This window comes from Pleurodeles waltl, chromosome 1_1 (genome assembly GCF_031143425.1).
Source record: "Pleurodeles waltl isolate 20211129_DDA chromosome 1_1, aPleWal1.hap1.20221129, whole genome shotgun sequence".
Taxonomy (NCBI): Eukaryota; Metazoa; Chordata; class Amphibia; order Caudata; family Salamandridae; genus Pleurodeles; species Pleurodeles waltl.
Genome location: NC_090436.1, coordinates 356,272,487 through 356,290,791, shown reverse-complemented (window position 1 = coordinate 356,290,791; position 18,305 = coordinate 356,272,487). Strand labels below are relative to the sequence as shown.

General features: G+C 40.6%; 1 protein-coding gene across 3 annotated transcripts in view; it reads right to left on the bottom strand.

The window, feature by feature from the left end:
* RGS7BP (regulator of G protein signaling 7 binding protein) overlaps positions 1 to 18,305 on the bottom strand; it is a 657,220-nt gene that overhangs the window by 529,602 nt on the left and 109,313 nt on the right. For all 3 annotated transcript variants that reach the window (XM_069222702.1, XM_069222694.1, XM_069222711.1), the window contains exon 2: positions 9,517 to 9,683. In XM_069222702.1, coding sequence (XP_069078803.1) covers positions 9,517 to 9,683 — 167 coding nt within the window. The remainder of the gene's footprint in view (positions 1 to 9,516; positions 9,684 to 18,305) is intronic.

Below are 18,305 nucleotides of genomic sequence, written 5' to 3'. Positions count from 1 at the left end.
GTGAAGCGCAATGAAACCGCCTCCTGGACTACTCACAAAACCAATCAGTTGGAAGCAGTCTATCCTCATACACCACTCCAAGACAAGCATAGAATTCTGATTATGTGTCTTCACCTTGGAATGGTGCCTCCTGTAGAGGAGTGCAACACCTGGAAAAGTATGTTTGTGTGTATCTACACTACTACGCATGGTACACTCTCATTAGCGGTTCTTCCAGATTTATTAAGACAAGCACAAAATGAACACGGAGCTGCACCAGTTCTGGATCTAGAGTTGAAAATAATGAAAACATTTTAAATTGTTTCTTCTATCTGCAACATCTGTGGAGAAGCAGCGGCTTTGGCCATATGCCACTATTTTCCGTTCAAGAGTGAACAATTACCAAAAATAACATCGGAAGCATACATCTGTGGGCTGTGATACCATGGGATCACAAGTCGCCAAACTGCATCACAAAACAAAAGACGAGGTTGGAGGTTCGGGTGAAGGAAAAACTACACCCGAAACAAACAAAAAAAAGTAAATGAAACAGAAAAAATGAACTGCATCTCCCGTCAACTCAAGTGTCCAGCCTGGGTGGTTACAATCTGAGGGACTGTGATAAAATGAAAAATTTGAATCAAAATCAGTATTATAATAGCCGTTCTTCTAATTATTTTCAGGACTCTGACAGTAAAAGGACAGAAAGAAGTGGAGAGACAGAGTACTTCAGAAAAAAGACTATAGCAAGCAGAAAGATAAATCAGGACGTGAAGCTGAGGTTAGTGTCAAAAAGGAAGAGAATGGTTCTGACTCCAAGAAGCACTTTAAAAAGAAAGAAAGTAGTGGGGCTAGCTAAAAACATGATGCACAAACTACGGACACTTCTGGGGAATGAGACTTAGGTGATAGCACTTCTAAACAGCATAGGTGAAGTGACCATATTTAATCAGACTCTCAAAGAGGTTCTGGTGGTGATTCCAACTGATGAATATATCCCAGTTGAAACTCCAGATACACATTTAAATCCTCCAGACAGAATTTAAAATGTAAATATTCAAATCAATGCAACATATCACGTACAATTAAAGCAGTATTGTGGCTGCAATTGTCTAGTGCTTCATTCTTGCGGAGGGCGAGTAGCCTCCAGTCCTTATTAGGGATGCAGCTTGAGGTGAGAAGATAATACACGATGCATTTCTCTCCATAGTACATAAAGATATCAGGGAATTATTGCAAGGAAGTAGGCTCTGAAAGAGGCTCCATCCTTGTATAGAAAGCAAGCGGGGTGAGATAAAGATTCTATACCACATGCCATTCTTGTAAGGAGTTAGACCCAAAAGCAGGCTCGCTATCCTCTGAAGCCAGAAGCAAAGCACAATATAAAAGCCATTATAGATCAATTAAAATATCAACGCATTATAGCACCTTGTAACTCAACAAAGATCACCCTTCTTTTTTCCTGCCTTCAAACTATATGGTTCTACATAATGAGGCAAACTCACATAACCCTTAGACTTGGGTAATTAAATCATAAATACAAATTTGGTCAACCGGGGGAAGTATATGCCTAGACTTCCACAACATTTATAAATATTTTTACAAATACTTTTTATATCTAGATATAATATCCTTAGATTAATTCATATCACTTTTTTATTTCTTTTAACAAAATAATTTTTCATTTATAAAAACTTAACTTCAACTTAAAACTATATGGATCCTATAGAATATAAAACAACACTGGACATCTCCAATAAAATGGGATTCTCAGTTAAAACATAGCGCCTGAAAGTGAATTTCTAACTGCTGTTTCCATCAACAGCTTTCAATTTTGCTTTAAACGATTGCAGATGGGCTACTGATGGGCTATATTATTTGTAGCACGTATGATGGAGATTCTACAACCAGATCTCAGGCCTATCTTATATTGACAACATTTACATCACAAAAGATGATTTAAACACTCACCTGAACCAAACAGTGACAATACTGACCCAAACAGTGACAATACTGACCACACACAGTACCAAAATTATTATTTTTTAAATCTAAAAGTGCTTACTTGAATGTGATTATCCCTAGCATCTCAGGATACACTTAGAAATAGTTTACAATGAGGGGCATACAGTTCCTACTGCTCCAAAGCTCAAACATGGTTTATTCCCACAGAGAAAAGTCTAGCTGCTTTGCGGATGGCCATTTTGAAAGAGCATCCTTTGGTGCAAGGAAAATTCATATTTATAGTTTCTCACATTCCTACACTTGTAGCACTAAAAACAAAGCAAGCATTCCATATGCTTGGGTGCTACACCGTGTTGGGTGCAGTGGGCCTCTTTGTTACATGCAGTTGATGTAAAGTTTGAATATGATCTGGTGAGTCACTGCATGCAACGTTCCTCCAATATATATAAAACCTACCACAGACTCCTATTATGTTAACCTTTGAGAAATATCAGGGCATCTTTCATACAAACGGCTCTGCACAGCCTGCGGTTGGTACTATACAGAAATACTCTGCCACTTGCAGTGCAGGGAATTTTTGAAGATATTGGGTTCAACCCACTTTACACACAAACCTGAACTTTTTTGATGTTTGCACTGCACAACTCACAGAAATACATGCCTTGTTATTTGTGCCATAGAAGGCTGATCTAGGAGTTTCCACCCTAATAGTGTTGGATTAATCTTTCTGCCTGCAGGGTTACAATACTGATTTAACATACTGGCATCTGAACAGATTCAGAAATTCAAAGGGAAAACAAATAAAAAATAGACAGGTCTGGGTAAAGATAACTATCTTACAAGACAAGCTTCCGTTGGTCCATGTTCAAATACCATGGCCCATAAAATTCACACTAAATGGAACTCCGTATCCAATCTAGCCACAAAGGCAGCGGGTCATACTTTTAAAGTAGCAGCAGTAACCAGATCTCAGCTACTATGTTGCTTTATTATGGACCCAAACTAAGCTAATATCAATCGAAATGATATACTTACAAGAAATATCCATTTATGAAAATGACTCTGACTTTGAAATAGATGATTTGCCGTCACACTCCACCCCAATCACTCAACACTGTTGACTGCTTTCTATGTACAACTGGTTTCATGGCAGGTATCTAATACCACAGTGGTCTTACTTCTGGATTGCTATTTGAGTGTTCTTGCTTCGAATGTGGCTTATTATGCTAATTGCTGTTTTACTTTAGTTAATGGACATTACATTCCTGTTAGACGTATGCCCTTACCTGTGGTTCAAGCACAACAATTTTATCACACTGTAAATATTACTGCATATCCTGTGCCAGGTGACATGGTTTGGGAAAAGGTTCCGTATCAAATACTTGGACCCAATAGAGTTGTTACAAACCCCTACGTTTTAAAGATTGCGATAAACAATGTCATAATACCAGGTTCTTTTTTCAAACGAATGGGACATTCAAATGATTAAAAGTATGATGTTGGACATTAAGGCCTACACAACCCTCAATAACGAGGATGTTTATTTAAATGCTGATAATTATAAAGAAATGTACTACTACCATCATTTTGCCATCACTATATACACAGAACTAACTAACCGCAAGAGAAATAGACCTATACTCAGTGGGAACACAGCCAGACACCGCCTCTAAATAGTCACTGATATTTCCTAAAGAAATGTTTTAATTTCAATACTTTGTCAATCCGTCAGTTTTTTATTATTCAGAAAACCCCAAGCGGCTCCAAAAGAACCCTATGACTAATAACAAATTGATTTACAGCCATGAATTAATAATAATCTTGCTACACAAGGCTACGGGTATTGGAAAGAAAATATTGATGAAGAAAGTATTTGGGGAACAAACGTTTGGTAAATGTAAGGTAAAGAAGCCCTATTGAGAGCATGAATAATACCTAGAGAAATCATGTTACTGAATAAAACAATCCAGCAGACCACTTGTCTAGGATATGAATGCACTAGTAATTTAGAAAAACATCTATTCCAAAAGTCAATTCAACACAATGTCTAAATTAGCAGAGAAAAGAAAACATCATGGATGCACAATTATTAAATGATATAATTGAAAATGGTACACATAACTCACCAAATCTACATCCTGAAATCATAGTTCTGTGGTCTATAGAGACTGATATATGCATGCAATAATTTATTTCTAAAACTCCTGGTCCATCAGCTAATCGCCTAGACCCCAGGTATGGCATATGTACACGCACAACTGTTCTATGAAGAGTGAATGTTAGCTGTGCCAAGATGGCTAGCACATTTCAGCTTAGCAGCTGTGAAGCAGCACTTGTCCAAAATTCATGAAAATATGGATTTTGATGATTACCACCTAGATCCACTTTTAGCTAAAATTAAACTCTTAATAGTTTTAGTGTGTTATGCAGTTTACAATGAATGGCAGAAATACAGAAGCTGTAGAACGAATTAGACAAACTGATAGAGACATTTCACAAATGAAATTGTATAGAAACACTCTCCAAAATATGATACTTCTTAAATAATATAAAGTGTCTCCAGCCTTGGTCTTTTAAAAGAAAACTTAAATCTTCTGCAACATGGAAAAGAAATTGTACAGCTAAGTTAGATGCTACAGACATTATGGTCTGGAAAAGTACCTCTGCAGCTTCTCAAAGAAAGAGCCATGTGCAAACCTTAAAATGTGACTAACTCAAAAGACCGCGTCCAAAAGAGAAGCCCCCTCCTTAAGCATAGAGCACATAGAAGAAGCCTGTTTTATGTATCAGAAAACCCACATATTGCATGGACTAATCTTTCTTCCCATTACATTATTTCACTTTGACAAGTTTCACAAATACAAATGTTGAGGTTGGTATTAAAAAAGCATATTTCTTTCCTTCGCCACATGTGGGAGTTATGGTTTGAATTCTTCTGCCTAACTCAGTATAATCCAGTGTTTATAGGGACATTTGGTTGCGCAAACTCTATTGGTCACTCACTCGTGTGCAATTCCATCACTTTACACAGTAGTTGTACCGGGGTGGCTACTCCGCGATGGCGAAGGAGCGTCACCCCCACTGGCTCAGAGCCAGTAGCTGAAAAATAAAATGGTATTTGAGTATTGTTTTATTTTTCAGCTGCTGGCACTGAGCCAGCATGTGCAGGGAGGGACAGGGCTGGGCCAAGGGAGGGGGGAGGAGGAGTGAAGTGAGTGCACCTAAGTGCGCATGTCAGTTTGGCCAGCCATCTTAGGCACGCCAAACTGACATGCACACTTAGGTTTCTCCAACCCGGCTGTATTGCATAGCCGGGTTGGAGAAACAACACAGACTCCAGTGGCAGACCACGCCACTCAGACCAATGCTGACACTGCTCTCATGCTAGGTATAGCAGGAGAGCAGTGCCAGGAATGCATGGGGAGCCTGTACTGGTGTCCCAGGAACTGCGGATTTATTTTTTATTTGATTGTTTCCTCCCCCATTCCCACCGCCTCCTTTTGAGATTTGTGGCAGCCACCACTGATTTGTACCCATTTTGAAGCCTAGACTGAACTGTACACTATTAGTTGCATCTGTTTCAATCATCCCAGCGCACACTTTTGAACAATGGTTCCTAATTAATATTAACCAATAAAAGTTGTTGTGGATAAACTAGTTGCAGTTCTGATACAAATAGAGGTTCCTTTGACTTCAGTGGCAGAAAATATTGACTACCATGTAGCCCATTCTGCTTAAGAGATTTAAAACCACTTCCAGACCCAGTATCCCACCCATTGAAAGGCTGGTATTACATCTTGTCTTTGAATGTTTATCAGTATTCAGTGAGTACTAGACTCTATTTTTTTATAAAAACAAGGGCTCCTCAAGTGAGACTGGTTTTCTGGTGCAGAAATTGCCTGCAAGAGGCAGTACTTGAACTACCACTGGAGGCACCTACCATGGCATCGATCAACATGAAACAACTCCTGAAAATGTTAAAGCTGTACCACTCTTATTGTGAGGCTTGCATGTGCCAATCCTGAAGTGTGATTAATATGACTGAGAAGTCTCAATGTTAGACTCAGCAGCAACCACTTCAACACTAGAGACACTGATCTAACTGGAATCGAGGGACAGGTGATCTCACCATGCCTGGGTACTCTGAATATTTAGGATCTTTTTCACTGCCTATTTCCACAGCAGGTAATGCCAAATCAAGGGATAAAAACCACTTTTCAGCTGAATGCCTGTATACAAACACTCAAAGCGCTGTAGCAAAAAAATCTGAATACTTCGGTGATTACATGACAACACCACCACCAATTGGGAAAAGTGACCACCAACATGCCCAATCATTTGCCAGCCAAAAGAAAAGAAAATAACTGTCTCAGATCTTCAAAAATAATATGGTAAGACGTAATAAAACAGACAGTTTGTACACCTCGTATGTTTTTGCACCCAGCTGTATTAATTAGAAAGCAAATATGGGGCCTGGTTTGCTTTTTATCAACACACATATTTTCAAAGTGTTTTTAAAGGTCATGCTTTTATACATCCATTCGTATATAATTCTACTATGATGTGTTATGTAGTTAAATGTTTTATTCAAATGTGTTCATATGCAATTTTACATGATAACGTGGACAAAAATATGTAGTGTGCAATGCTTATCGCATTATATAGGTTTCAAAATTTGTCTATCTCAACCCACAATCCAGAGAATATTGTGAACACTCTGACAGTGCTAGCTCTATTAGTAAGTTTTCATTCCATACTTGCTGTCAGCTCTTCTTTTATCGTTAATAGTAGGAGTAAAGTTGTTAAAGTACGCACAAAAATGATATCATCATAGACAAAAACTCTGTAAACTGACATGTTTTTGTTTATATTAGTTGGTGCACCCATTACAAGATGGCCGCTCACATTGTAAGCTTATTATTTACAACAATAGATGCTTAATATCAACATACGGATCAAGCTGGCACATATTGCATAATTTTAGTTTAATTTAACAGCAGGCCTAATGTCTCCAAAACCTGATTAATTTTGTGAATATGAGATACAATCAGTAGACAAATTATATAAAAAAAACAGGATTTGACCAGGTGAGACCTTCAGACCAGAAATATCACCAGACATTATGCCAGATTGCAAGAGCCCCCTCTCTCAGTCAAAGCTGATTCCAGAAGCAGTGCTGAAGGCGTCCTATTCAAAAGTCCTATGAAATAGGAAAGGGAGGCTTTGCTGTTTAATGCTGACGTTTAGCATAGCATTTAGAAACGGCATTAAGGTGTTAGGAGTCTGCAGCTTGATAACAATGTCAGAAAAATGTACCTTGTTCTCGCTGACCGTTACATGCTTACCTGCTTTTATTTTTGCATTCTGTTTACTGTACATATTTTATACACTAGACCGCGGATTTTAAAATGAACATTTTAAACTACACGTTCCCACTTCTTAGTTTTGTCTTTGAGTGTTATTTTTAAATGAATGAGATTGTTTGAATTGCCACTGTGTCCCTGAACTTGTTTAGAGACACTGATAGTAACCTGAAAACACTTCCAGCACAGGGTTGCTTAGCGGCTTAGTGTCAGTACTGCAGTCCAACTGGCTTTCTAGTTCATTTCCGATTGACTGAACTAAGTCTTTGAGTAAGTGAATCTGAAAAACCGATCCCTGCAGCTCTGGAAACCACCCAGATTTTGTATTAGCACCTAGGAGCTTTTGGCTTATAGTAGCTTACCGATGCTTAAATTTATAAATGTTTATTAATTTGCATGGTATGAAACAAAAAGTACAAATGTACATGCATGCTGCACAACTGAATATAAATTAAAGAATGGAACATTTCTTTTAGTTAATAGGCTGCTATTTCTTATGTTCCGAACCCTGGTATAACACATGAAATCAAGAGCAATTATTTACGTTTTACTAATAATATGATAAGGTATATCAGCCCTCCCAAGTGTCACGCATCTTGTGTTAGAATAACGCATTTCCGGTCATTTTCCTGCATTACCGCAATGTCTGAGATTGTCACGCAAGTCCTGAGGTGCGGTAAAACCTTCTTGTTCTAGTTTCTCACTTTGCTAGGTAAGCTCCGAGTAGTGTTTATCAAAGGCCACAAGGTGACGCTGGTGTACAGCGGGAGGTATATGATTCTCGATATGTAACAATATTTATATGGTTCCCTCGTCTTCATTGCACTCATAGTAGTTGAAATGTCACTCATAATTACCCTGCAATTTCGAAAATGTCACACATAGCAATATGAAACCTTGGTAACTATGGTACATTAGGTTTTGAAGCACACTTTTATTCACCACATTAGTATAGGGGGGCTGCCTATATAAAAATCCATCTCTAGTAATGCTCTGATGTAGTTTAGTAAGTGCAATAAATATTTACAAACATTTGAAAAAAAACATTTTGGGATTTCATCACATAAAACCACAAAAGGATAATCAAAAATGACTAACAGTGGCAACATTTTTGGTTCGTGGTAGACACATTTGACACCTGCCATTTTCAGTACATATGTAAAATATGCTGGATGTATATCCTGTGAGAAATAACGATTGGTGTTGATGTGTTTGAATCATACTGGCGTTCTTAAGCCAACGTCAAAGCACAAAAGTATTTTCCTGAACTCATTGGAATCACTATTCACAGATAATGAGTACAAAGTGGGCATTTCCCTAGGCAGCCCACCAGGTCAACAGAGAACGAGCCTCTCTAGAGAACGGAGATCGCCCGCCATGCACATTTCAGTCTGTCTAGCAGGGATTTCTCTGCCTTAAGTGCATGCACAGGTTTGGCAGATGCAGTTAGGGTGAGTTGAAAGCCATATCTTTTTGGCCCTCTAAGAACTGTTTGTGTTTCACAAACAAACGCTCACAGCGGAAGTTTGTAAAATACAATTTTCTTTCTCCCTGCACGCCAGGTCATTGATTTTTTTCCTGCTCAAAAATAGCAAGTCTTAAAAGGCAGAGTAATCACTTGCAGTAATCTTGAAGCTCCTCAACAATAAATGGGGGGTGGAGAGGGGTGAAATACAAGGCTGGTGGACGGAACATCTGCCTAATTAAATCTCAGAGTTCACAAAAAAACTTACATCATCTACTCCATCCTTTGATTTAAACTCTTTATGACAACAGTCGGGAATCATCCTAACTAAACTTGTGTCTTGTAAAATCCTCTAAGTTACTTAACATAGTCTTATTTCAGATCTCAAGGTAGCTTGATATGTAAGTTAAACGTTTGTGGTGCTCCTACGCACATTCTATGTGATTCCGAGAAAATGAGATCCATTCAAGTTTTACAATTATTTTGTAGCAGAACATAAAAGGCTTGCAGAAGATACCACAAATTGCCCCTTCAAAAAGTGTGAGTAACTTTTGAAAGCAAAGGTAGGTAACTAGCTAATGCTTTAACAATTCCAAAGTCAAGCAAATGCAACATTTTGTCCTTCCACATATTTCTAAAGGATGCTAAAACAAGGCGAGAATATTGTTCAGGCTGCTTAACATAAAAAAAAAAAATACAATTCATTAACACGAAGAGAAAGTATTTCAGCGGCGCAAACCCTACCCGGAGATGGCAGCTAGTTTCTGGTGGGCCTGCAGCGCCATCTCGCAGCCTTTGGTCCGAGTCTTATGCATCTCCGCTCGCAGAGAGGGGCAACTCGTTGACACATCCCCGATGGAGATCACCAACTCACGGTACAGAGCCACTTGTGTGTTGAAATCCTGGACAAGCTGAAAAACACACAACACCATTCATTTCAGATATCCCTTCTTGCAATGGCATACTTTAGTATGCGTTTTTCTTAAACAAGATGCCTACTCACTGACCACAACACAGTAACACAGTATACCTGACGATAACTGAAAATTCAACTATAAAGTATTTTGGAGCTAGGTAAAGGTAGCAGGAGTATACTTGTTAATACCATCTGTGAGCAATAGGTGAGACAAACATAGCGGTGCTTGTCACATAACAACATAAATTACGACCGGAGACTTCTATAAGCTGAAGAGGTATGATGTGTGATGTCACCGGGTCAAAGGTTTAAAATGATTTTGTACATTTCTCTGACCTTCCAACTGATAAAACATCTCACAATAATTCCGAGTCCGGCAGCTGAGAAACGTTTGTGAGTAGAACACTAAGAAGAACACAGGAGGATGGGTAACGATGCTGGTGAATATGTGCTTCATCCTCAGTTTTTCGGAGGGCAGCAGATTCTCACCCGCAGCACTTTATGGGCCATCAGAGTGCTGTAGGTTCTGGTGTAGGTGATGGCAAGAGTGAAATGATCGACCCGGAGACCGACAACCCTAGGGGAAACAGCCTTTATACCATGCAAAGCATTTACCATGTATGTCTTTACCATGCATGGTAAATATATTAAAGATATATGCACAAATCCAAACAAATGTAAGCGCCCACCCAAGAAGGCTGTGATTCAGTAATTTTAATGTGACACTAACACCGACACATTATTTCGGCACTCCGGCCTTGATCACATGCTAATAGTGAAACACCACCCACAATAAGTATCCTGGTGCAAAAAACATACTAAAAATATGTTACTGCAAATTTGACGGATCGACAAATCAGCAGTATAATAAGAAAGAAATGTTTTGGGCTGCAGATGTGCTGTCTCATGAGTCAATAAATCCATGCCCCCGAGAAAGCTTATCATATTTTACAGCACTCCTAGCTTGAGTGCAGCCCTCCCCTTTGTTGTTCATTCCATGACTGCTCTTTGTAGCTAGAAACATGTTAAAAAGATACTCAGACATTTTAATGCTTGATTATTAATGAAGCTTTATTACATTTAAAAAAAAAATATCTTTCTATTGAGTGATTTGTAACATCAATAACAGTACATGAGAAACAATCACATCTACCCAGGTACAGAGGCAAGCACTTGATACAGGAGTATATATTCGGCACCTGTGGACATGGAGTACCAGGTCACATATCAACATAGAACCAACTCCCTTCCATCAACACATTGTGGTACCTCTTTTTGTAAGCGTCTTAAAGTCTCCATACCTAACCCTGGGTGTCAGTCAAAGAGCTGGCACAGGGGTCTCAATGGCCCCATTCCACTCCTTCATGTGTTCCTTCCATTGGCCGCATATCTTCACATATTTCTGGGGGCACCTCCTCGCCCAGTAAATAGGTTCCTCTGCTCTTCTGCACCACTCCATATTTGAGCTCCATTCCTGCACTGTTGGGGGCTCCTACCTCCCCTAGTGTCACACTATGTCACATCTCGTGAACGCAACAGCTGTACTGCAGACAGCCAGCTTGTATCTGTCAAGGGTCACTCTCTCCCAAATCCCTATGGATATGAACTGGGGTGGAGGGGGGCATGAACATGAATACAAAAGTGTCTCCCACCATCAGCGAGATCCTACTCTGTATATCCCCTTTGGCAGTGGTCAGGATCAACCACTCCCAGCCTAGTAAGTATGAAGTGAGCCCAGTGAAGCCGTTTCAGTTGAATCGGCCCAGGTGACAACCTCCTCGGGGTTTGCAGCATGCAATCCCCCTCTTATTCATCTTCTCTCCTGCCCAGATCTGTTGTCCATTTCCATTTCAGTGACTGCAAGGAGGGTTGGCAATGTACAAGGAGTTGGGATACAGCATGCTTATGTAGGGTGCTTCCCAGCATCTTATATCAATGAGTTCTCCTCTTCTAGCTCCTGTGCCTGGTCAATCCGGCAATGAAGAATCAACTGACCTGCATATAGCGCAGGAACTGGCCCGTAGATTATATTGCCTCTGTAGTTCCTCAAAGGTCAGCCATCCCACTTCACTTCGCAACTCCCCGAGCTTGGTAATGCCAAACATGTCCAGTTGTGGGTGCCTTTACACCCCACGCCGTTCTGCCAATCTTCAATACTCCCACAGTGGCATTCCTAGAGTCATTTTATTTGCCCAGCCCATTTTCTGCAGTGCCAGCTTTATTACATTTTTTATGGCAATATATAATATAATTATATAACATTTATAAATATTATATATAATTTACTGAACATTGAACTTGTGAATTAATGAAACATGCATTTCATTATAATTATTGGTCATTTAGACAAAGACAATACATGTGCTTTAGGTATGTTATTATTCTAAACCCGTCAACAAGGCAATAGTCGCACTTTTTATATTTTTGTGTTTCGACCATTTGAAAAAGTCAGTAGCTATAGCTTACTTAAAATGACACTCTATATTCAGCAACACAGAAGGATGATGGACGGAGTGTTGGAACTTTTCAAACACTCACCCCCAGTCACAGATCTGGGTTTAATCCATCGTTCTTTTCCTCACCATGCCACCCCAGCCAAGCTAGACTGGCTGATGAAGGGTGATACCCTGAAACCGGTCCCAGGGTGCTTGTTTCTTGTCCAGGGAAGACCTGGCCTGGCAGTTCGGGCTGGACTGTTCCCATGGGGAACAGGGTCAAGACTGACATGCATATGACTGGGTGTGAACTGGAATGGCATGGCAAGCAAAACAACTGATGGATTAATCCCAGATCTGTGACTGGGGGTGAATGTTTGAGTTGTTCTTCAGTCCGTCCATCATCCGTTGTTTTTGCAGTCTTTAAATTCAACCATGTACCCCCACAGGGTTTGGGCGCCAGGCCTGGAACCCAACCACCGGCTGCCCATTGCTCATGTTGCAATGGGGGGTTGGGCACCACCAGAAGTTGGGCGAATGGCCTTGCCTGCGGCCAACCCCACATCTGTGAGGTGTTGCCTTTCCCAAAGCGGTTGGACCCAGGGCGGCCAACCTCTAGTCGGGCCCAGTCGGAGGCCGTGGTAGGTGTAGAGTTGGCTGCCTCTAGGGGTTGGGCGCAGGTGCCAGGCCAAGCACGGCAAAAGGCATGGGGATAGCGTTATGTATGGTAATAAAATATTACTTTATGTTAGGAAAATTTCAGAAATAATTAAAAAGAAACAAAGGTTAAACAGATGTTATAGTTAGGTATGGTAATATTATCTCACTTTGCATAAAAAAAAAAACCTTAGAAATTCACTGTAAGAAAACAAAAGGTAAAATGTCTTTATAGTTAGATGAAAATGTCAGTTAAAACTGTCAGTTAATACTGTTTAAATTAACAAAACCACTGAATGTACGAGTTATAGTTATCTCAATTAACTATAACATAGGCCCTAAAGTAATTATAACTTGCACCCTTGCTATCCACTGCTTAGAATCTAACATATTACATCACTAATGACATGTTATGTGAAATCACTAATAAATCAATGCAATATCTGAAAGCCAAAAAGAGTGAGGTCCCAGGAGGACAACTAATTGCATTAACACTCTTCGGGGTGCACAGGAGCCATTTTGTCAAAATAGTAGAGGCTGCTATGCAAATCATATATATATATATATACATACATACACAAACATATATACAAGTTTTGGGTGATTCGACAAGCAGGGGCTGTGAAAAAGGGAGGGTCCCAAAACGCGTTTTCACAATACTTTTTCCCACAGGGATTATAGACACAACTACAACCCAAACTGCTGGACGGCATCACACCAAATTTGGCAGGAAGGTAGCTCTCGGTCCAGAAAGCGCCTTTTAGTGAATTGATGTGAATCTGTTCAGTAGTTTTTGAGATATTTAAAGGAAACCCAATTTGTATATCTAGGGATGCAGACCCTCCATCAATCTGCCTGATCTCGTGCAGAGATCTGATTGGATGCCAACATTTTAACCAGGAAGTGCTGGCATCCATTTTGGGGCTCATATTCAGCCAAATCCCAAACAAAAAGATAACAAATAAAGGAAGCGGGCAAGGTAGGAATACCCTAACCCCCTAAACTTGATGCCTTGATGCTGGGTTCACCCTGGGACCCCACCAAGGTGAAAATAAATATATATATATATATTTTTTTTTTTAAGTTTGATGCAAAATCACAGCACAGCTGCGAATCTGTGGCAAAGTGTTTTTAAAAAGAAGGCGTAGGGCATGCCCATATAGAAAAAAAATAAAGGAGGTGGGCGCACTGGGCCCCCCTCCTGAGGCTCTTATAAGCCCCAGGGACCACCACCTTCTCGGGGCTTTACTGTTATGAAGAGGGGGAGGGCATGTGGACCTCCACCATAGGGCTCTTTGAGTCCCAGGGACCACCACATCTCTGGCGCTTTGATTAAAAAAAGGAAGGGGGCGCATGGACCCCACTCCTGGGCTTTACTATGCCCCAGGGATGACCGCCTCCCCCCAGTGCTAAATTTCAAAAGATGACCCAGGGCCAAATACATTATATAAAAAAGGGGAGGATTCTGGCCCCTATTCCCAGGGCCCAGCCACTTGCAGACTCAAAGAGCCCGATGGAGGGGGGAGTGTCCACACAGCTGAAATCCTCGGGGGGTCAGAAGAGTCTCAGGAGGGGGCGTTGTGCACCCTCCTACTAATTTTTTTTTTATATATGGGCATGTCCCCGGGACCTTGTCCAACCGTAGGCTTTATTGAAAACAAGCACATGACCCCCCATTTTTTATTTTTTGTCACGGATTTGCAAATCTGCTGCGATTTTGCGGCTAACTTTTTAAAAAAATGCTTTTGTGCTTTGGCAGACTCCCAGAGGGACCTCAGCATCAAGGCTAAGGGGTAAGGGTATTCCTCCCTAATGGGTAAGGGTATTCCTACCCTGTCCCCTTTTCTTTGCCAAGGCTCTGAGTGGAGCAGTGTTGACTGCTCAAAGGAGTGTTGGCCACAGGGCCTGGTTGCAGGTCAGGCCCTGTGGCCAACCCCCGCCACGCACGGCTGAAGGCTGTGTGTGGCACACAGTTTGGTAGTTATGGGGGGTTGGCTGCAGGGCCTGGCCCTGTGGCCAACCTCTGCAGCGCACAACCAAAGGCCATGTGTGGTGCGGGGTTGGGTGCTCATAGAGGCCTGATCGCAGCCTGCGACTAATCCCCACACACACAGCAGTGTTTGGATTACCTTAAATTAATTAAAATTACTTAACATAGAAATAAAACATAGAAATTCACTGAAAAAAAACAAAAGTTACAGGGACAGAGTTTGGAAATAGATTTCTTAAAACAAAGAAATTAACTTAAAAAAACTATGGTTAGAGGGACTTTATAGTTCACATTTAACTACTACATAACCACAGAAATACAGTTGTTATGGTTGTGGCTAGCTTAAGTAACTATAACCCGTGCCCTAAGGTAACTATAACTCACGCCCTCGCCTTGCACTGCTAATTACTCCACATATTACATCAATCATGACATATTTGATAACATCATTCATATTATCAATGTAACATTTACAGTCAAATTAATGAGTAGAAAGCTGTGCATGGCGGGGGGCACGAGTTATAGTTATCTTAGGGTACGAATTATAGCTACTTGAGCTAACCATAACTATATTTGTTCAATTTCTATTGTTTTGTTTGAGTAAAATGTGAATTTAACTATAATGTCCTGTAACCGTTTGATTTTTAAAGTGTGTATATATATATATATATATATATGGAAAATGTCACTTACCCAGTGTACATCTGTTCGTGGCATGAGACGCTGCAGATTCACATGCTGTGCATATCCCGCCATCTAGTGTTGGGCTCGGAGTGTTACAAGTTGTTTTTCTTCGAAGAAGTCTTTTCGAGTCACGAGATCGAGGGACTCCTCCCATTTCGGCTCCATTGCGCATGGGCGTCGACTCCATCTTAGATTGTTTTCCTCGCAGAGGGTGAGGTAGGAGTTGTGTATATAGTAATAGTGCCCATGCAATGGAGGAAGTATGTATGTACATAATGTGACTAAAAGTGTGATATTTACAAATTTACAAGTTTAATTTTCATCAACTTATAACGGCTACAGGCTCCAGGGGAGGTGGGAGGGCGCATGTGAATCTGCAGCGTCTCATGCCACGAACAGATGTACACTGGGTAAGTGACATTTTCCGTTCAAGGGCACGTGTAGCTGCAGATACACATGCTGCGCATAGACTAGTAAGCAGTTATCTCCCCAAAAGCGGTGGTTTAGCCTGTAGGAGTTGCAGTTGTTTGAAATAAGGTTCTTAGTACTGCTTGTCGTACTGTGGCTTGTTGTGTTGTTAACATATCCACGCAGTAATGTTTAGTGAATGTATGAGGCGTAGACCATGTGGCTGCCTTACAGATTTCTGTCATTGGTATATTTCCTAGAAAGGCCATTGTGGCGCCTTTCTTTCTAGTGGAGTGTGCCCTTGGTGTAATAGGCAGTTCCCTCTTAGCTTTAACATAACAGGTTTGAATACATTTAACTATCCATCTGGCAATGCCTTGTTTGGATATTGGATTTCCTGCATGAGGTTTTTGGAAAGCTACAAACATTTGTTTTGTTTTGCGAAACTGTTTGGTTCTATCAATGTAGTACATTAGAGCTCTTTTTATGTCTAATGTATGTAATGCTCTTTAAGCTACAGAGGGGGTTATTCTAACTTTGGAGGAGTGTTAATCCGTCCCAAAAGTGACGGTAAAGTGACGGATATACCACCAGCCGTATTACGAGTTCCATAGGATATAATGGACTCGTAATACGGCTGGTGGTAAATCCGTCACTTTTCCGTCACTTTTGGGACGGATTAACACCTTCTCCAAAGTTAGAATAACCCCCAGAGTCTGGTTGTGGAAAAAACACTGGGAGTTCCACAGTTTGGTTTAAGTGGAACGGTGATATAACTTTTGGCAAAATTTTTTGATTTGTGCGTAGAACCACTTTATGCTTGTGTATTTGTATGAAGGGTTCTTGTATGGTAAAGGCTTGTATTTCACTTACTCGTCTGAGAGATGTGATAGCTATTAGGAAGGCTACTTTCCAAGTTAAGTATTGCATTTCACAAGAGTGCATGGGTTCGAATGGTGGAGCCATGAGTCGCGTTAATACAATATTGAGGTTCCACGAAGGAACTGGTGGTGTTCTTGGTGGAATGATCCTTTTTAGACCCTCCATAAATGCTTTTATGACTGGGATTCTAAATAGTGAAGTTGAATGTGTAATTTGCAGATAGGCAGAAATTGCTGTGAAATGTATTTTAATGGATGAAAAAGCTAACTTAGATTTTTGTAAGTGTAGTAAGTAGCTAACAATGTCTTTAGCGGACGCGTGTAATGGTTGAATTTGATTATTATGACAGTAATAAACAAATCGTTTCCATTTATTTGCGTAGCAATGTCTTGTAGTAGGTTTTCTAGCCTGTTTGATAACCTCCATACATTCTTGTGTAAGGTCTAGATGTCCGAATTCTAAGACTTCAGGAGCCAGATTGCTAGATTGAGCGATGCTAGATTTGGGTGTCTGATCTGCTGTTTGTGTTGAGTTAACAGATCTGGTCTGTTTGGTAGTTTGATATGAGGCACTACTGACAGGTATAGTAGTGTTGTGTACCAAGGTTGTCGTGCCCAAGTTGGTGCTATTAGTATTAGTTTGAGTTTGTTTTGACTCAATTTGTTTACTAGATACGGAAGGAGTGGGAGAGGGGGAAAAGCGTAAGCAAATATCCCTGACCAACTCATCCATAACGCATTGCCCTTGGAGTGAGGCTGTGGGTACCTGGATGCAAAGTTTTGGCATTTTGCGTTTTCTTTTGTTGCAAATAGATCTATTTGCGGTGTTCCCCAGTTTTGGAAGTAGGTTTGTAGTATCTGGGGATGAATCTCCCATTCGTGGATTTGTTGGTGATCTAGACTGAGATTGTCGGCCAACTGATTTTGAATTCCTGGGATGTATTGCGCTATTAGGCGAATGTGATTGTGAATCGCCCAATGCCAGATCTTCTGTGCTAAGAGACACAGTTGTGATGAGTGTGTGCCTCCCTGTTTGTTTAAGTAATACATTGTTGTCATGTTGTCAGTTTTGACAAGAATGTGTTTGTGGGCTAATAGCGGTTGAAATGCTTTCAACGCTAGAAACACTGCTTGTAGTTCTAGCTGATTTATATGAAGTTGTTTCTGCTGAGTGTCCCATTGTCCCTGGATGTTGTGTTGGTTGAGATGTGCTCCCCACCCTACCACGGAAGCATCTGTTGTGATCACATATTGAGGCACTGGGTCTTGGAAAGGCCGCCCTTGATTTAAATTTACATGATTCCACCATTGAAGCGAGGTGTGTGTTTGGCGGTCTATCAACACTAGATCTTGAAGTTGACCCTGTGCTTGTGTCCATTGTGTTGCTAGGCACTGTTGTAAGGGCCGCATGTGTAATCTTGCGTTTGGGACAATAGCTATGCATGAGGACATCATGCCTAGTAGTTTCATCACTAATTTTACCTGATACTTTTGGTTTGGGTGCATGTTTTGTATTACGTTTTGGAATGCTTGTACCCTTTGTGGACTTGGAGTGGCAATCC